General features: G+C 50.9%; 1 protein-coding gene across 1 annotated transcript in view; it reads right to left on the bottom strand.

Moving 5' to 3' along the window:
• Positions 1 to 9,181: 9,181 nt before the first annotated feature.
• Positions 9,182 to 20,636, bottom strand: part of RRN3 (RRN3 homolog, RNA polymerase I transcription factor) — a 45,747-nt gene continuing 34,292 nt past the window's right edge. Inside the window, exons 15-17 of the mRNA XM_060260872.1 lie at positions 12,479 to 12,631; positions 10,827 to 10,914; positions 9,182 to 9,577 (exon numbers count right to left, since the gene is read on the bottom strand). Of these exons, the coding sequence (XP_060116855.1) occupies positions 9,428 to 9,577; positions 10,827 to 10,914; positions 12,479 to 12,631 (391 nt within the window). The 3' untranslated portion in view covers positions 9,182 to 9,427. The remainder of the gene's footprint in view (positions 9,578 to 10,826; positions 10,915 to 12,478; positions 12,632 to 20,636) is intronic.

The raw sequence follows: 20,636 nt of genomic DNA, 5'->3' as shown, positions 1-20,636 counted from the left end.
TGGCAGAAAGTGAGGAGGACCTAAAGAACCTCTTGTTGAGGGTGAAAGAGGAAAGCACAAAAGTAGGCTTAAAACTCAACATCAAAAAAACTAAGATCATGGCATCTGGTCCCATCACACCATGGCAAATAGAAGGGGAAGACGTGGAAGTTGTGACAGACTTCTCATTTCTGGGATCCAAGATCACTGCAGATGGCGACTGTAGCCATGAAATTAAAAGACGTTTGCTCCTTGGGAGGACAACTATGGCAAACCTGGGCAGTATAACAAAAAGTAGAGACATCACCCTGCCAACAGAAGTCCATATAGTCAAATCAATGGTATTCCCAGTAGTAATGTATGGCTGTGAGAGCTGGGCCATAAGGAAGGCTGAGCGTAGAAGAATAGATGCTTTTGAGCTGTGGTGCTGGAGAAGAATCTTGAGAGTCCCTTGGACTGCAAGAAGATCAAATCAGTCAGTCCTAAGGGAAATCAATCCTGACTGTTCCCTGAAAGGTCAAATGCTGAAGCTGAAGCTCAAATCCTTTGGCCACCAAATGAGAAGGGAGCACTCACTGGAGAAGATCCTGATGCTGGGAAAGACAGAAGGTGTCAGACTCTGTTCATTGATACTCATTTTGAATGCTGACTACTAACCATACTGATTAATAAAAGATATATGCTTACTAACTCGCATTAGTATAGTAGTAGAAGGGGGGCCAAGTAGAGGATAGCCCAAGAGTAGCTTCCCAGGAATATCAAAGGTTGTTAACTGGTCTTTGAAGTAGAAAGTGCCTGGGCCGATTCTCACCTCCCCCCTAGAGGCAGCAAGGACATTGCCGCCAGGAAATGTAACCACCAACTGTAGGAGATAAGGGGGAGCCGTGTGAAATGTATCACATGCAAAGACAGCCTTTGTTTTGGGAATTAGGGGTAGATGTGAATGCTTTGATGTATAATGTTAAATACCAATGACTCGAACTGCTAGCCATCAGTTCCAATGTCTTTCATGCTGAAGTAACTTTGGAGAATACAATAAATGCAACATTGTTTCAAATAACTAAGTCTGCTCATTTTGGGAACTTCAATGAACCTTCGCTGACAATTTGGAACTGATCCTTTATGAAGGTTTATCAGCGCTAGTAACTTTGTAGTGGATGGCTGAAAAGGCACCCAGCGACCGAGAGCCTTCAGACCCAATCAACGTCCCGGTGTCCCCAGCGTGGCACGTTACTGAGCAGCGGAGACTGGCCAGGCTAGGGGGAACGACGGACATACAGGAGCTGTTCATCACCCCGAGAGTGTGGTACCCCCGCACCTCGACCACCCTAATGGACGAGGCTGCACTCCGCCACGAAGCCATCCTCAACAGGCCGGGGAAGAAGGGGAACCCGGGGAGCGAAAACGAATCGCCACCGAGCGAAGGCGAGGAGAAGGGGTCCCCCAAACCCGATGACAAGCGGCAGGGGTTGGAGTCGGAGGACGAGGACGAGGAGGAAGGACCCTCCCCAAAAGACCTTGATCTCGTAGAAGCACTGCGGGACAAGGTATCTACCCTAGCCCAAGACCTGAGAAGCGAAATGAAAGTGAACATGATGCTGATGGTGCGAGAGGTCCAAAAGCAGATCGACCGCGCGCTAACGAGGGGGGACCGGGAGGTTGCCCCTGCCACAACTGCCACCCCGGCCCTGTCAAGTCGGCAGATTCAATAATGAGTCGTTGTTGATACAAAGAAGCTACTTTATTGATACTGATACTTGAGGCTAGGCCAGCATTGAAAAGACTAAAGAATAAACTGTAGATACATTGCATATAAGGGACACTTCAAAGGGATTCCTAAGGGGGGAGGATTATGCAGGGAACATTCACACATTGATGTTACCAATTTGTTCTCAGGCTTGCATGGCCTTGATCGTAGTGGGCTCCTGACTCCCTTCTGAGAGCCAGGCCTGAGAAGGCACAGATAAAGACTTTCACATCTTTCCATTTCAAAGCAAGGCCACTCACTACAGGAAGGGAGGGGTAGGAAAGGTATGAGCCAGCAGCATTTGAATATACTTTGGTTCTACCCAGAGTGCTCTTTGACTGAGCCAGAGTTACAGACAGACTTGACAGGCCCCACCCGCGCTCCAGCAGCACCAGCTGCCTCGGCCGCACCGGCAGGCTCAGCGGTCCCAGCAGGGCCGGGAAGATGGGGGAAAGCCCAGGAACTGGACGCCACATTCGACGGGGATCCCGAGGGAGTGGAGTACTTCATAATCCAGGCGAACAGCTATATGCACTACTGGGGGGACACCTTCCCGGATGAGTTCAGCCGCGTTGACTACTTGGGGTCGAAAATGAAGGGGGCCACCCAAAGATGGTACGTAAGCCTGTACGAAACCAGGGCCCCCGAGCTGGATACAGTGGGGGGCTTCCTCAAAGCCCTGCTCTCCCAGTACGAAGATCCACTGCAAGAAACGAGGGCCATCACCACCCTCCAGAACCTGCAGCAAGGGACAATGTCGATACGGGAGTACACTGCAGAGTTCCGGACCCACTGTGCCAAGATTCGCGGATGGAGTGAAATGACAAAAATAACAGCGTACCGAAGGGGGCTGAACGCCAGCCTACTGGATCGGGCCCTGGGGCAGGCGAGACCCACCATCCTGGTCGGGTGGATACAACTAGCAGGGGAAGTCGAGACCAACATGAAAATGGTTGCCGTCCAACGCCAGCAGCAGCAGGGTGGTAGGGCCGGCCAAGAAACCAAGCCGAGCCTGAAACCTGAGGCGAAGAAGACACCATCAGGAGGGGGGGCAGTAAAACTTCTTCCCCCGACCCGCAAGTGCTATCGATGCGGAGATCCAAATCACCTGGCTGCCAACTGCCCAGAGCATCCCCGGGCCCCCCCTTCGACCCCCAAATCAGGACCGGTGGGGGCCAAGAAACTTGTCAAACCGAAGGAGTCGAGCCATGTCAGCACCGCCCTATCGATGGTGCTTGACGAGGATTCTATAATGCTGGAAGATCTGGGTGAGGACCCCTGGGAGACTGAGCTGGCGGGAAACGGGAGCAACCTGCACTGATGGGTGCCGGGCGGCAGGTCGTGGATGTATCAGCACCACTGTGGGTGAGGATATCTGGATCGCTTTTGTTTGTTCCATTGACTCTGTTAAATGTAAGACTAAAAAGATTCGTACACGCCAGAGCACTCATAGACTCGGGGTGCACTAGAGAGATTATCACTCCTAGGTTAGTGGACATGTTAGAGCTGGCCCGGGAGCCCCTCCCACGTTCGATTCAATTTGAGCAAATGGACGGGACAGTGATGAAGGGCGAGCCCTGTGTAGAGGAGACTCAAGCGATCCCCGTGGGGATAGACGATCTGGAGACCTGGAGATTTTTGTGATCACCCCATCCTCTTCTTTCGACCTAGTACTAGGGGTGGGGTGGCTGGCCAAACACCAGCCGGACATTCAGTGGGGGGACCAAACCATAGACTTCACCGATGGCCGATGCACCTCCCACTTCTGGCGAGAGCAGTGGGGCCCCAAACCCCCACCAAAGAATGAGAGACTATGTGTATCAGTCGAGGAGATCCAAACCATCCCCCGCGAGTACTGAGACCTACGGGGGGCGTTCAGTGAGACTGAGGCCGATGAGTTACCCCCTCACAGGGACACTGACTGCGCCATCAAATTAATCCCCGGGCAATCTCTCCCCAAAGCAAAGCTCTATTCCATGGGGTGGGCGGAAAAAGCCGAGCTGAGGAAGTTCATAGACAAAAACCTCAGCCGAGGGTTCATCCGCCCCGCCACGGCACCGCACGCCGCCCCGGTACTTTTCCAGAAGAAGAAGGATGGGAGTCTTAGGCTTTGCACAGACTTTTGTGGGATAAACGGGATTTCCATGTCCAACGCCTACCTGATCCCCCTGATCAAAGACCTACTAAGCATGGTATTGGAAGGGTCCATCTTCACCAAATTGGACCTGCGAGATGCTTACTTCCGAGTAAGAATCAAAGAGGGGGATGAGTGGAAAACGGCCTTCAATACCCCAATGGGTCAATTTGAGTACCTAGTAATGCCCTTCGGACTATAGGGAGCCCCAGGGGTGTTCATGAACTTTATCAACGAGGTGCTGAGTGAGTACCTGTACAAGGGGGTGGTGGTGTACCTGGATGACATCATTATTTATTCTAAGGACCGCCCCTCACACGTGAAACTAGTGCGAGAAGTCCTAACCACCCTATATCAGAATAAATTGTATGCCAAATTATCCAAATGCGAGTTCCACAAAGAGGAACTGGACTATCTGGGGTTTAGAGTGTTGGGGAAAGGACTAGCCATGGACCCCGCGAAAATCCAGGCGGTGCTGGACTGGGAACCCGAGGACACGTAGACAGCTACAATCCTTCCTCGGGTTCGCAAATTTCTACAGGTCATTCATACGGGGGTTCGCCAAGGTGGCCTTGCCCCTCACGGACCTCTTAAAGACGAAGGGAATGGGGCCGGAAGCCAAAAAACCGGGCGCCAAACTAAAATGGACCCGAGAGTGTCAAACGGTGTTTTGATACTCTCAAACGGTTGTTCACAAGCGAGCTGGTGTTAGCGCACCCAAATGAACTTAAGCCTTTCATGGTTCAATGCGACGCCTCCGATGTGGCTGTCGAAGCAATATTATTGCAGAAAGACGACACGGGCCAGCTATGCCCGTGTGCATACATCTCCCAAAAGTTCTCCCATGAACAACATAACTGGTCAGTGTGGGACAAGGAGGTGTACGCTGTCACTTTTGCCTTAAGAACCTAGCGATCTTGGTTGGAAGGGGCACGAGTGCCGTTCGAAATCTGGACAGACCATAAAAACTTAGAGGCACTCACAGGGCGCCGCAAATTTATGGGGAAGCAGATCCGGAGGCGGGCTTCTTCGCCACATTTGACTTCACGCTGCGGCACATCCCCGGCTCCAAGAATTTTCTGGCGGACGCCCTCTCGAGGCTCCCTCAGCACAAGAGCCAACAAGAGGAAATAATAGACTCTCTGATACCCCCGGAACAGTAGCCGGGGCAATGCAAACCTGGTCAAGGGCGAACCCCAAGCGACTTGACCCCTGGGGAGGGAATAGACTGATAACTGAGGGTGAAAAGGAGGGGGAGGAGTGGCCGGATGGACTGGTGAAAGGAGAGGGGGGTTTCTGGTACCATGAAGAGAAATTGTATGTCCCAAAAACTCTGTGGCTGGAAATTCTGCAGCACTGCCACACCAACAAATTATCGGGACACTTTGGTTATGTCAAAACTCTCCACTTGGTGAACAATTTTGGTGGCCCCAAATGAAAAAAAACATTTCCGATTATGTACAGTCGTGCCCTACCTGCCTCATGGCTAAAAGAAGGGGGGGCAAAGTGCCGGGACACTTACAACCTCTTCCTACAGCTGAATGGCCGTGGTCCATAGTATCGATGGAGTTTATTGTGGAACTACTGCCCTCTCAGGGGCGGACGGTGATATTGGTAATGGTGGACACCTTTTCCAAACAAGCCCACTTCATCCCTTGCAAAAAGCTACCCACGGCTAACGAACTAGCGTATTTATTTTTCCTGCACGTGGTCCGGGTCCACTCGTTCCCCGACAAGGTCATTAGCGACCGTGGGCCGCAGTTCGTTGCCAACTTCTGGCGGGAGTTTTGTAAACTGACTGGGATGGAGCAGGGACTGAGTTCTGCCTACCACCCACAGACGGATGGACAGACAGAACATGTGAACAGGCTTCTAGAGCAATATTTAAGGGGCTATATCAATTTCCAACAATCCAACTGGATGGAGCTATTACCGTTTGCTGAGTACAGATACAATAACAGCCTCCACAGCTCCACTAAGATGACTCCATTCCGAGTGGTAAACGGCTACGAGGGAAAGCCGTTCCCTTCCTTACCAGGGGGGGAGGGCAGCTCCCAGCCAACAGATTGTCAACAATGGTGGGGAAGGCTGGAGAAAACCTGGAAGTGGCAAAGAGGGATTACAAAGCTCAATTTGATAAAAAAACATGGACCAAGTTGGGATTTCAAAGTAGGGGAGACTGTATTCCTATTTACCAAGAACTTGCTGTTGCCACAAACCTCCCGGAAACTGTCCTATAAGTTCCTGGGGCCTTTTAAAATAAAAAGAGTGATCAACAAAGTGACTGTAGAGCTGGAATTGCCTAAACTGTTTAGTAAAGTGCACCCTGTTTTCCATTGCAGCCTTCTTCGTCGAGATCCGGGTGGTTCGAGGTGGCATCCTCGAGGTCCGGAACCCAAACCCATTTTAGTGAAGGTCCAGAACCACCACAAAGTGAAGGAAATCCTTGATTCTAAAATCCAAAGGGGGGTCCTGTACTATTTGGTACGCTGGCGCTACTTCCCACCTAGCTGCGACGAATGGGTTAAAGCCTCTGATCTAAACGCTCCACAATTACTCAAGCAATTTTACCTACTGCACCCAGACAAACCCCGAGCAAGACCTTAGGGGGGGCAGTATGTCAGACTCTGTTCATTGATACTCATTTTGAATGCTGACTACTAACCATACTGATTAATAAAAGATATATGCTTACTAACTCGCATTAGTATAGTAGTAGAAGGGGGGCCAAGTAGAGGATAGCCCAAGAATATTCCCAGGAATATCAAAGGTTGTTAACTAGTCTTTGAAGTAGAAAGTGCCTGGGCCAATTCTCACCTCCCCCCTAGAGGCGGCAAGGACATTGCCGCCAGGAAATGTAACCACCAACTGTAGGAGATAAGGGGGAGCCGAGTGAAATGTATCACATGCAAAGACAGCCTTTGTTTTGGAAATTAGGGGTAGATGTGAACGCTTTGATGTATAATGTTAAATACCAATGACTCGAACTGCTAGCCATCAGTTCCAATGTCTTTCATGCTGAAGTAACTTTGGAGAATACAATAAATGCAACTTTGTTTCAAATAACTAAGTCTGCTCATTTTGGGAACTTCAATGAACCTTCGCTGACAGAAGGCAAAAGTAGAAGAGAGGCTGAGAGAGCTCTCACAGAAAGCTGCCCTTTCAAGGTATACTCCTGCCAGAGCTATGGCTGACCCAAGGCCATTCCAGCAGGTGCAAGTGGAGGAGTGGGGAATCAAGCCTGGTTCTCCCAGATAAGAGTCCATGCACTTAACCACTACACCAAACTGGCTCTAGGCTGATCCTGCGTTGAGCATGGGGTTGGACGACATGGCCTCTGTGGCCTCTTCCAGCTCTGTGATTCTACGAACTTCTTTTAGTGTGAATATCGACTGACTTTCTCCGTTGGTATGGTTTATTGTCTTACATATTATATAATCTGGATACCTAATTCACATTCTACATTAAAATAATGCAAACACAACATCTGAATAGTCTGTAACAAGTCTGAAAATAATTTATTCAAAAATTGTTCCTCATTCATTCACAAGTTCAACTGTGTCATTTTCACAGTGGTTTTCATGTATATACAGAATCCTGTACAGTCGTCTCATATTCTTGTTGCTCACTGTTAGAATTAAATACGGGCTTTTTCTAGGTGGCACTAAGCTACCTCTCAGCCCTTTGGATGCTCTATATCAGCAACAGTTTGCTCATCTATAATTGCCTCCCCCCCAATAAAACCCCCACCTTTTGGAAACCACACAAAATGACACCTATATCTGTGTAAAACTATCAGGTCAATCCAGGAAGCTACCTTATGCTGACCAGGGGTGGAATTCTGGCAGGAGCTCCTTTGCATATTAGGCCACACACCCCTGATGTAGCCAATCCTCTAAGAGCTTACAAAAAAGAGCCTTGTAAGCTCTTGGAGGATTGACTACATTAGGGGTGTGTGGCCTAATATGCAAAGGAGCTCCTGCTAGAATTCCACACCTGATGCTGACTCAGGCAATCTACTCTCCATGCTATTGCTGTTCCAGTCTTTCCTGGGACCCACAACCTGTGATTTTTCTATCTGGAGATGCCAGGGACTGAACCTGGGACCTTCTGTATACAAAGCAGAGGCTCTCCCACTCAGTCATGGTCTCCCTCCCACAGCAGAGATGGGGGCAGCCATCAGGGTTTTCCAGTTTTTACTCCATTTTATCTTTTTTTTACAGATATCATACTGGAGAAAAAAAATTCAACCCAAAATTTACAAAAAACCCCCCAAACAACCCTAACAAATATAATTGTACAAGGAACCAAACACAGCAGTTACAAAGAATATAATATTCAAAATGAGCTTACATTTATATTTTCTGAAGAGCTACTTTTAATAATGTCCTTTTAAACTCAGTTAACGTCTTGGAACAAATAGGTACAAAGTAGTGAGAAATGTGGCCAGCCTTTGCCTTTCGTATTGGGACTCTGATGGGACCTTGTACTATCAGATCTGATTCCCCATGCTTTAATTACTGGATGCTTCTTTGGCAACTGTCTAGCAACTTTCCCAAAGCACACTAACTGCAATCCTAACAAAAGTTACACCCTTGAAGACCAATGATTACAACGGGTTTGGAAAGGTGAACTCTGCTCAAAACTACATTATAAAGTATATTTTTGCTGCCATTTGTAAACTATAACATGTATCAATACAACTTTGTTCAATGAAGAGATTAACAAAATCAATTTCAGGCCATTAGCTGAACTGTGCTTTTCCGAAGGTTGAACATCTCCAGCCCAGAAAGAAGTGGGAAGCGTTAACTTTTCACATACTGAATGCTTATGAACAGAATGAAGTTTCGCTGCTGCTTTACTCAAATTCATAGTTTAGCATTTCTCTCCCTGATGTTTCCTCCAAGTATTTGGATCCAATTCTCTCTCAATCAGGGCTTATTTTTATAGCAGGAACTCCTTTGCCTATTAGGCCACACACTCCTGATGTAGCCAATCCTCCAAGGGCTTCCAGGGCTCTTTGTACAGGGCCTACTGTAAGTTCTTGAAGGATTGGCTACATCAGGGGTGTTTGGCCTAATAGGCAAAGGCATTCCTGCTACAAAAAAAAGCCTTAGGAACAACTATTCAAAAACTTTTTGAGATATGCACAAGAGGTTGAATGTGGCCAACTATTATTCAAAGCAGAAATTAATCAATGCCATCGTTGAAAAAACTCTGCAGGTGAGGAGGCACCCGATGGCCCACCGAGACAGTCAGAACAAGTCTGATCACAGTTGGGGATCTATTAATGTATCAGCATAGCCATTCCAAAACACAGGATGAAAAAACAGAAAACTTTATTAAGGTGCTTCTCCTTACAGACTCTTCAATGTGACATACAAGCCCAGCTTGAGTTCAGTAAAATGCACTCATGCCTCTTAGGATAATAACTATGCACCTATTTAATACTTTGCTATCAAAAGGCATTGAAGAAATCAGCAGTTCAAGATATGGACCAGAAGATCTCCATAAGACGCCTTCTCATCCTTGAAAGCACTTCTGTCTCTTGAAGCTGGAGGTCAGAGCTACCTCTGCAGAGATGCTAATGGTGGTGAACCCACTGAGCTGTCTGGACTCCGAAGAGCTGAATCAAAGAAGCCGGGAGTCATGCCAATCAAACTGTCGCTCTGAGGAGTTTCACCTTTCAAGAAGTCATCTTCTTCTTCCCCTTTGCACTGCAAAAGAAATGCAAAAATATTTTAATAAAAATGACACCTGAAGAACACAAAATGTCCGTAACTTTTTTTAAAAAGGGAAATGTAAATGTTAGGTTGTATCTGAAAGGTGCCTTGCGGAATTATGGCCTTAAACCTCATGTTGTGATGAAGAACCTATACTAATGATGCCACCACAGTTCATATTCTCTAGAGTTTATATATGAAGGCTGGCCGCTTATAAGTGCCAACCTTCATAAAGAGCCAGTGTGGCGTAGTGGTTAAGTGCGCGGATTCTTATCTGGGAGAACCATGTTTGATTTCCCACTCCTCCACATGCAACTGCTGGAGTGACCTTGGGTCAGTCATAACTCTGTCAGAGCTGTTCTCTCATTGGCAGTTTCTGTCAGAGCTCTCTCAGCCCCTCCTACCTCAATAGGGCGTCTGTTGTGGAGAGGGAGAGGGAAAGGAGACTAAGCCACTCTGAGACTCCAAGAGATGGGCAGATTATAAATCCAATATATTATTATTACTATGGAGAATTCTTCTCCACACTTTGACCTGTCCTCTGAAATGGAACCCTACTTAGCTACAGGTAAGCAGGATGAATGACCAGTCCCTCTGTCCCTCTCCACCTGCCAACTCCCTTCTCTGAGGCACTTTGAATGGTGTTGCAGCAGCATTGCGATCAGGGCTTTTTTGGTAGCAGGAACTCCTTTGCCTATTAGGCCACACCCACTGATGTAGCCAGTCCTTCAAGAGCTTACAGTAAGCCCTGCACTAAGAGCCCTGTAAGCTCTTGGAGGATTGGCTACATCAGGGGTGTGTGGCCTAATATGCAAAGGAGCTCCTGCTACGAAAAACACTCTGACTACGATACTGATGACCAAAGGAAGTGTGGTTCCTAAGGTTCTGACTTTAGGATAAGCAGTCAGGGGAAGATCTGTCAAATTAAAAGTGAACGTAGAATTCTGAGGCTAGGGAAGTTTGTAGTGTTAAATCAGCACTGGGCAAACTCTTGCACAAGGATTTTGTGAAGCAAAATTAGTATTCTTTTGCTTAGGGTCTTTGCATTGAATCCCACACACTTTTTTTTACTAGGAAACATCGGAAGCTGCTTTCCAATTAAGTGCTTTTTTGAGTCAGCTACCTAAAAGACTGTCCACTGGGGAGGAAAACCCAAAACACAGACATGCTTCGAGACTGCACAGAGAGGAACGAAGGGGGTCTCTGCTTTAGGAACCAGCTGGATCCGGATTGGACTTCCTACCTCATCAATGGAGACGGCAACCTCTGTGAGATCCTCAGTATTCTGCTCATCCCAAAACTGATACAAAGGATTAATGACATTCTTTGATCTGCAAAGCACACAGCAATATGGTAGGAGAGAGAACAAAATGGAAATAAATGCATCTGTTTCCTTGAATTGCAATCACTAGTTTCAAGAAAAAATGATATATCCAGGTGCTGAGGCAACAATTTTTAAAAATCTATACAACGCATGTATAAATAAATAAGTGTTCAGGCCAGATGCATTTTAAAGCCATTGCCCAAAACAATGAGGACATTCTGAACTGTTAATGGAGCCTTATGCAACCCCTCCCCCCACTCCAAGGCCAGACGGAAGACACATGAATCATGGGTGTCCCTCTACTTCTTACGTTCCTGGATTCACTTGTTGTTCTATCTATCTTTGCCTAACCACAGAACACTATCAATGTAACACAAACCATTTCCTTTACTGCTATCTATGGAAGTTCACCAGATGCAGGATACAATACTCTAACAAAAAGGTAAACAAGAAACATTTTTAATATACACTGAGATTTTTTTCAGAGGACCTGCAACACGCAGCCTGCAATCTGAAAGATGGGCAGGGCCATTTCTGCACTGGCCCCAAAACTGCAGAACTCTGCCCCACAGGAGAGCCACCTAGCTCTTTTCCATACCAGTGCTGAGGCACCAAGCCAAGGTAGGCTCTTTTACAAAGAATTTCTGAGATGCCTTGATTGACCTGATAGGCCAGGAGTGGCCAATGGTAGCTCTCCAGATGTTTTTTTGCCTACAGCTCCCATCAGCCCCAGCCACTGACCATGCTGGTTGGGGCTGATGGGAGTTGTAGGCAAAAAAACATCTGGAGAGCTACCATTGGCCGCCCCTGTGATAGGCAATGACCCGCCCACCCTTTTGCTGCAAGACAATGTCTTCTGTCTTTGTAATCCTTCTTGTACTAACCACACGTCAAGCCTTAGACTGTTTTTTGCCATGCACTATTTTGTGGTCTTTTTTGCTTGCATTATTTCCAGGTCTTCAATCCTAGCCCCACAGCAGTGTTTTATTTATTAAAAATTTTTCCTGCCTGTTATTCATATTTTGTAAATAAAAAAAGTTGGGCTGCAAACAAAGATAATAAATGATTATTAATGACTAGTGTGTCTGCTCAGTTTTATGATTTTAGTGGCTGGTCTGCTATAACTGGCATCTTTCTTTCACAGAGTGATTTTTGCTTGGTTTTTGGTTTTGGATTGGCTTTCTTAACTGCCTTAATGATTTAAATGGAAAGGGCCAGTTTGGTTTAGTGGTTAAGTCCATAGACTCTTAATCTTGGAGAACTGGGTTTGATTCCCCACTTCTCCACTTGCAGCTGCTGGAATGGCCTTGGGTCAATCATAGCTCTTGCAGAGCTGTCCTTGAAAGGGTAGCTTCTGGGAGAGCTCTCTCAGCCTTACCCAGGTCACAGGGTGTCTGTTGTCGGGGAGGAAGGTAAAGGAGATTGTGAGCCGCTTTGAGATTAAAAGTGGAGGGCGGGAGATAAATCTAATATCTTCTTCTTCAGAGCAATAACATTTTGGCACCCCTGCTGAAACTTAGCCTGGCACACTTTTGGAAAGACAGAGCCAGCTGCTTCCTGGAAAGAGATACCTTTTGAGAATATAAGGGTCGAAAGGGAAAAAGCTGTCCAGGGGATTGGTGCAGGTCTCTACAGAGTCGCCCCCATTGCTGCTCCTTACAACTGGCAAGACCTGTCTCCGGTTCCTCTCGATGATTGTGTCACAGAAGGCAATCTGGTACTTCCTAGAAGAAAGCAAGAAAGGCCAGCTTCACTTTCTTTTCAAAAAAGATAAAACAGACAGGAGAAGCATGGGATTGAAAAAGACATCAAGCCCTCGTTCAAGTTGGCAGCTTTTGGCTCTTGTTCAAAGGTCTGGTCCAGGGTTGGCCAAACTTGCTTAACATAAGAGCCACATAGAATAAATGTCAGATTTTTGAGAGCCATGAGACATGAACATCCGAGGGAGGAAGGGAGGGAATAAGGAAGGGAAGAAGGGAGGGAGGGAGAGGTGGAAAGAAACCTTAAAGTTAACTTTAAATGCATTCTCCAAACTGCCAGGTGACTTGGCTTGGAGAAGCAGTTTAAAGAGAGAAGGCCTATAGGGTGGTGGGGGCTTCAAGAGCCACACAATATGTGTAAAAGAGCCATAGTTTGGCCACGCCTGGTCTGGTCTAAGTTTGGAGTACAAACCAGGGCTCTAGATTTCAGTCTGCAATTTGGGGGGGGAGGAGAGCCATTTTTTTAATGCTATCCCCTGTTAAAACACACATCCCTTGCAAATAAAGTTTATAAAATTCTGCATGGTGTGGAGAGAATCAAACAAAGGGATTTTTTTTCTCCTTCTCCCAAAATACTTGAACTCCAGGGCATCCAATGAAGCTGATGGGCAGTAGGCTCAGGACGCACAAAAGGAAATACTTCTTTATGCAGAGAGTGATTAAAATGTGGAATTCACTGCCAGAAGATGTAATGATGACCACAGGAATAAACAGCTTTCAAATGGGATTAGATAGAGTCATGGAGGATAAATCTATCCATGGCTACTAGCCATGGTGACTGAGGGGAACCTCCACAGTCAGGGCCACTATTGCTCTGAATCCCAGAGCCAGGAGGCAACATCCGGGAAAGGCCTGGGCCTCTGTGCCCTGTTGTTGGACCTCCAGATGAACTGGCTGGCCACTGTGTGAGATGGGATGCTGGACTAGATTTGATTTGATTTATATCCCACTCTCTCCCAATTGCAGGCTCAGAGCAGCTCACAACAGTCAAGAAGAAGAAGAATTGCAGATTTATAGCCCACCCTTCTCTCTGAATCAGAGTCTCAGAGCGGCTCACAATCTCCTATATCTTCTCCCCTCACAACAGACACCCTGTGAGGTGGGTGGGGGAGGGGAATCAGAGACTCAGAGCGGCTCACAATCTCCTATATCTTCTCCCCTCACAACAGACACCCTGTGAGGTGGGTGGGGGAGGGGAATCAGAGACTCAGAGCGGCTTACAATCTCCTATATCTTCTCCCCTCACAACAGACACCCTGTGAGGTGGGTGGTGTCATGGGTGCTGGGGACCCTTCAGAGGAAGTTGAGTCTGATGAGGAAACTGTGCCCCTGCCACCTGCACCAGTGCCCCTGCCTCCTGCTGGAGAAGATCCCAGCCCCCCTGCCTCGCCCTCTCGGGTGGCTCGTGTGCGTGACCGCCTCCGGCAGGACCTCAGGGATCGGAGGAGGGCGGCACGCTCACAAGCAAGACGCTCCCTGAGCCCTGAGTTCTGAGAGGATTCTGGCCCTTCTAAGAGCAAGGATGCTTGAGTGGTAACAGGATCCTGGCTGCCTCCCTGAGCCAGCAATTAGCCCAAACGGGCAACAGCCAGCAGAGGGCTATATAGCTGTGGGCTTTGGGAGGAAGCTTTGTGGAAGCAACTAGTCATCTCCCTGACATTCTAGCATCCACTCCGGCTTGACTTTGGTTCCTGACTCCCTGACTTTGGCTTTGGACTTCTGGACTCCCTGACCTCGGCTTCTGGACCTCAGACCTGCGATACTTCTACAGTGATTCGGATTTGGCGCCTCGGACCCTCCTGCTTACTGGCTACAGACCACGGACTGCCTCTGGACTTTGCCTGACCCGGCCCCAGCCGTGACAGATTGCTTCCACCGACAAACACCCACTCCACAGGATGGATGCTGAAGCAAGTGAAACCACAGAACTACTGGCTGCGCTCCAAGCCCAGGTACAGCAGCTAACACAGGCAGTAGTGCACTTGCAGCAACAACCTGCGGCCAGTGCTCCAGCCAAGTGCCCAGTTCCCCCACCTGACAGATTTGGGGGTGCCGTGGAAGAATTTCCTGCCTTCCTAGCACAGTGTCGGCTGTACTTTGAACTGAGAGCACGGGACTTCCTCAATGACAAAACCAAGGTGTGTTTCGTCATCAGTCTGTTAAAGGGGCAGGCGGCCAAATGGGCCACACCCTTACTGGCCGCGTCCTCTCCCCTACTGACTGATTACCAGGGGTTTGAGGCCCACCTGTCTGCTGCTTTCTCAAACCCAGTCCAAGCAGCCACAGCCAACCGGAAGATCAGGGCACTGAAACAAGGCAACTCCTCGGTGGCTCAATATGCTACTGAATTCAAGCTCCTGACCCAGGACTTGGCGTGGAATGAGGCTGCCCAGATGGACCAGTTTACTGAGGGGTTGGCAGAGGAGGTCCTGGATGAACTGGCCAAGGTGGAGCAGCCACCCACGCTCCAAGAACTTATCACCCTCTGCCTCCGCATCGATGGCCGCCTGGAAAGTCGCCGCCAAGCCAAGACCAGAGGGCGCCAGCTCCCTGCGCCGTGCTACCTGGCTCCTCGCCTGTCCCCAGCTAGTACCAGCACCAAGGATGAGCCTATGCAGCTTGGAGCTGCTCGACCCCGCCTGACCCCAGAGGAAAAGACCAGACGCCGCACGCAGAATCTGTGCCTCTACTGCGGCACGGCAGGCCACTATGCCTCTGGCTGCCCTGCTAAGCATCGGATACCTGGACCTTCGCTGCCACCACCGCCAAAAGGGCAGCCCCAGGCGTAAGTGGACCCCCCAGCCTGGGGCGACTAGCTGGGTCCTCCGAACAGCGGGCTGATACCCCAGGGCCATTCCTGCTACCAGTCAAACTCCGTCTGCCTGACGAACGCTGGCTGTTCGTGTATGCCATGCTGGACTCGGGAGCGGCCCACTGTTTTATAGATGCCGCCTTTGTGAAGCAGCACCAGATCCCTGTGCAGACAAAAGGGATTCCGTCGCTGGTGGAGGCTATTGACGGGCGCCTCCTCCGTTCTGGCCCCGTCACCCAGGAGACCTGTCCCATCACCTTCCACGTCCAGCAGCACCAAGAACAGCTGCGGTTTGATGTCGCCCGCATGCCTCGCTTCCCGCTGATTCTAGGCCTTTCCTGGCTGAAGCTGCACAACCCCATCGTGGACTGGGCCCAGCAGGAACTACGCTTCCGAGACCCATGCCCCCATCTGACTCCTCCCACCACTCTAGCAGCTGGCATCCCGAGTGGTGGTCCTCAGCTCCCTCAGAAGTATGTGGACTTTGCTGATGTCTTCGAAGAGACAGGAGCTGATCAGCTTCCCCCTCACCGGCCCTACGACTGTGCCATTGATTTGGTACCTGGGGCACCACTCCCGGTGGGGCGTCTGTACCCAATGTCGGAGCCGGAGTTGGCAGCTCTGCGAGACTTCCTGGACAAGAACCTGAAACGCGGATTCATCCGACCCTCAACCTCTCCCCTATCTGCTCCAGTGCTCTTCGTGAAGAAGAAAAGTGGGGAGCTCCGGCTGTGCAATGACTACCGGGCCCTGAACAAGATCACCATCCGCGACCGGTACCCTCTACCACTGATCCCTGAACTCTTGGATCGCCTAAAGGGGGCCCAAATCTACACCAAGCTGGACCTCCGTGGAGCGTACAATTTGGTGCGCATACGGCCCGGAGACGAATGGAAGACCGCGTTTGGGACCCGATACGGGCAGTACGAGCACCTGGTAATGCCCTTCGGACTGACCAATGCCCCCGCTGTCTTCCAGAGGTTCATGAATGACATATTCCGGGACCTGCTCGACCGCTTCGCGATCATATACCTGGATGACATCCTAATTTACTCCCGCAATCCTGCCCAGCACGCCGAGCACGTCCGCCAGGTCCTGCAGCGCCTACGAGCCCATGGTCTCTACGCCAAGCTGGAGAAGTGCGACTTCGACCTGCGCTCCGTCGAGTTCCTTGGGCACATCGTGTCACCGCAGGGGATCCTCATGGACCCGAAAAAAGTAGAAGCGGTCCTGACCTGGCAGGCTCCTCAGAATCGCAAAGACCTGCAGCGGTTCCTCGGTTTTGCCAACTACTATCGGCAATTCATCCCGGCCTACGCATCCCTGACCACACCCCTGACTCAACTACTCCGCCCCAAAGAACCCTTCCACTGGTCCCCAGAGGCCGATAACGCCTTCTCCACCCTGAAGACTCGCTTTGCCACCGGGCCACTCCTGAGATACCCCGACCCCCAGCTTCCCTTTACGGTGGAAGCTGATGCCTCCAACGTGGCCCTGGGAGCAGTGCTGTCCCAGCGCGAGGAGCCGTCCCAGCCACTACAGCCCTGCGCCTATTACTCGCGGCAGCTCACTGCTGCAGAGAGGAACTATACCATCTGGGAGAGGGAGTTGCTCGCGATCAAGGCGGCGTTTGAGGTTTGGCGACATTACCTCGAAGGGGCTCGCCACCCTGTTCAAGTGCTCACCGATCACCGGAACTTGGAACACCTCCAGACCACCCGCCGTCTCAACCAGCGCCAGATCCGGTGGTCCCTATTCTTCTCTCGCTTCGACTTCCGGATCTCCTACATCCCCCATACCCAGAACCGGAAAGCAGACGCGCTCTCCCGGAAACCGGAATACGCCCCTGCCTCAACTGAGACCGCGCCCGCTGCTCCAATCCTGCCGCCCTCAGTATTTGCAGCCACCTCCACTTCACCAGCACTCGTGGAGGACATTCGGGCTAGCCAGGCCAATGATCCCTGGGTCCAGCAACACCTCCAGGCTCTCCAAGATGACCCAACAGGGGAGTTCACGACTCGAGGCGGCCTCTTGCTACACCGCGAACGCCTCTATGTGCCGCCCGGGCCCTTGCGGGCAGAAGTGCTACGCCTGACCCACGACTCGTTACCCGCCGGGCACTTTGGACAGCATAAGACCACCCACTTGCTGACAAGGGAATTCTGGTGGCCACGAGTTCGCGCTGATGTTGCCCGCTATGTCAGCTCCTGTGACGTCTGCCGACGGGCCAAAGACATCCCAGCCAAACCCTCAGGGTTGCTGCAGCCCTTGCCCACATCTTCAGGACCCTGGGATACCATCTCGATGGACTTCATCACGGAACTTCCACGCTCCAAGGGTCAGACTTGTATCTGGGTGGTCGTCGACCTATTTACCAAGATGGCCCACTTTGTTCCGTGCCCGAAACTCCCCACAGCTCAGGAGACGGCCCAGCTTTACCTACAACACATCTTTCGTCTGCATGGACTCCCAGCCCATCTGATCTCCGATCGGGGCCCTCAGTTCTCCTCTCGGTTCTGGCAAGCCCTCCATTCCAGCCTGGGTACTCGAGTGCACCTGTCCTCGGCCTACCACCCACAGACAGATGGCCAGACAGAGCGCACCAATGCCACGCTAGAGCAATATCTCCGCTGTTACACCTGTTACCAGCAGGATGACTGGACCACTCTATTGCCCCTAGCGGAGTTTGCATACAACAACGCGGTCCATTCATCCACCCAAATGACCCCGTTTGCTGCAACCTACGGGTACCACCCTCGGTTCTTCCCAGCGATCCTACCACCCACGAATGTCCCCGCCGTCGATGCCTACCTGCAAGAACTCCGTGCCAGCCAAGACTTGCTCCGAGAGCAGCTACAGCAAGCCAAGGAGGCATATAAACGGGCTGCGGACCGAAAGAGGCAAGAAGGCCCTCCAGTGCAGCCGGGGGATCAGGTGTGGCTCTCAACTCGCTACCTGCGCCGGCCTGGTCGGTCTCACAAGCTGGATGCACGGTTCATTGGACCCTACCCCGTCGTTGAACAAATAAACCCCGTCGCCTTCAGGCTCCAGTTGCCACCCCACCTCCGCATTCACCCCGTGTTTCATCGCTCCCTCCTTGTTCCGGCTGCACCCCCTGACCCAGCTCGGACTCCTTCCCCACCGCCGCCACCACCAGTGTTGGTGGATGACGAGGAAGAATATGAGGTGCGCCAGATCCTGGACTCCCGGTACCATCGTGGAGGCCTCCAGTACCTGGTGGACTGGGAGGGATACGGCCCAGAAGACCGGTCTTGGGAGCCCGAGGACAATCTTCATGCCCCGGACTTGGTGCACCAGTTCCACAACGACCACCCCGACCTTCCAGGTCCCTCGACGGAGGGGGGCCCTGGGGGGGGGATAGTGTCATGGGTGCTGGGGACCCTTCAGAGGAAGTTGAGTCTGATGAGGAAACTGTGCCCCTGCCACCTGCACCAGTGCCCCTGCCTCCTGCTGGAGAAGATCCCAGCCCCCCTGCCTCGCCCTCTCGGGTGGCTCGTGTGCGTGACCGCTTCCGGCAGGACCTCAGGGATCGGAGGAGGGCGGCACGCTCACAAGCAAGACGCTCCCTGAGCCCTGAGTTCTGAGAGGATTCTGGCCCTTCTAAGAGCAAGGATGCTTGAGTGGTAACAGGATCCTGGCTGCCTCCCTGAGCCAGCAATTAGCCCAAACGGGCAACAGCCAGCAGAGGGCTATATAGCTGTGGGCTTTGGGAGGAAGCTTTGTGGAAGCAACTAGTCATCTCCCTGACATTCTAGCATCCACTCCGGCTTGACTTTGGTTCCTGACTCCCTGACTTTGGCTTTGGACTTCTGGACTCCCTGACCTCGGCTTCTGGACCTCAGACCTGCGATACTTCTACAGTGATTCGGATTTGGCGCCTCGGACCCTCCTGCTTACTGGCTACAGACCACGGACTGCCTCTGGACTTTGCCTGACCCGGCCCCAGCCGTGACAGGTGGGGGAGGGGAATCAGAGACTCAGAGCGGCTTACAATCTCCTATATCTTCTCCCCCCACAACAGACACCCTGTGAGGTGGGTGGGGGAGGGGAATCAGAGACTCAGAGCGGCTTACAATCTCCTATATCTTCTCTCCTCACAACAGACACCCTGTGAGGTGGGTGGGGGAGGGGAATCAGAGACTCAGAGCGGCTTACAATCTCCTATATCTTCTCCCCCCACAACAGACACCCTGTGAGGTGGGTGGGGGAGGGGAATCAGAGACTCAGAGCGGCTTACAATCTCCTATATCTTCTCTCCTCACAACAGACACCCTGTGAGGTGGGTGGGGGAGGGGAATCAGAGAGGCTTACAATCTCCTATATCTTCTTCCCCCACAACAGACACCCTGTGAGGTGGGTGGGGGAGGGGAATCAGAGAGGCTTACAATCTCCTATATCTTCTCCCCTCACAACAGATACCCTGTGAGGTGGGTGGGGGAGGGGAATCAGAGACTCAAAGCAGCTTACAATCTCCTATATCTTCTCCCCTCACAACAGACACCCTGTGAGGTGGGTGGGGGAGGGGAATCAGAGACTCAGAGCGGCTTACAATCTCCTATATCTTCTCCCCTCACAATAGACACCCTGTGAGGTGGGTGGGGGAGGGGAATCAGAGAGGCTTACAATCTCCTATATCTTCTTCCCCCACAACAGACACCCTGTGAGGTGGGTGGGGGAGGGGAATCAGAGAGGCTTACAATCTCCTATATCTTCTTCCCCCACAACAGACACCCTGTGAGGTGGGTGGGGGAGGGGAATCAGAGAGGCTTACAATCTCCTATATCTTCTCCCCTCACAACAGATACCCTGTGAGGTGGGTGGGGGAGGGGAATCAGAGACTCAAAGCAGCTTACAATCTCCTATATCTTCTCCCCTCACAACAGACACCCTGTGAGGTGGGTGGGGGAGGGGAATCAGAGACTCAGAGCGGCTTACAATCTCCTATATCTTCTCTCCTCACAATAGACACCCTGTGAAGTGGGTTTGGGAGGGGAATCAGAGACTCAGAGCGGCTTACAATTTCCTATATCTTCTCCCCCCACAATAGACGCCCTGTGAGGTGGGTGGGGCTGAGAGGGCTTTCACAGCAGCTGCCCTTTCAAGGACAGAGCTATGGCTGACCCAAGGACCTTCCAG

Source organism: Heteronotia binoei, chromosome 20 (assembly GCF_032191835.1).
Source record: "Heteronotia binoei isolate CCM8104 ecotype False Entrance Well chromosome 20, APGP_CSIRO_Hbin_v1, whole genome shotgun sequence".
NCBI lineage: Eukaryota > Metazoa > Chordata > Lepidosauria > Squamata > Gekkonidae > Heteronotia > Heteronotia binoei.
This window is presented reverse-complemented; position numbering and strand designations above follow the sequence as displayed.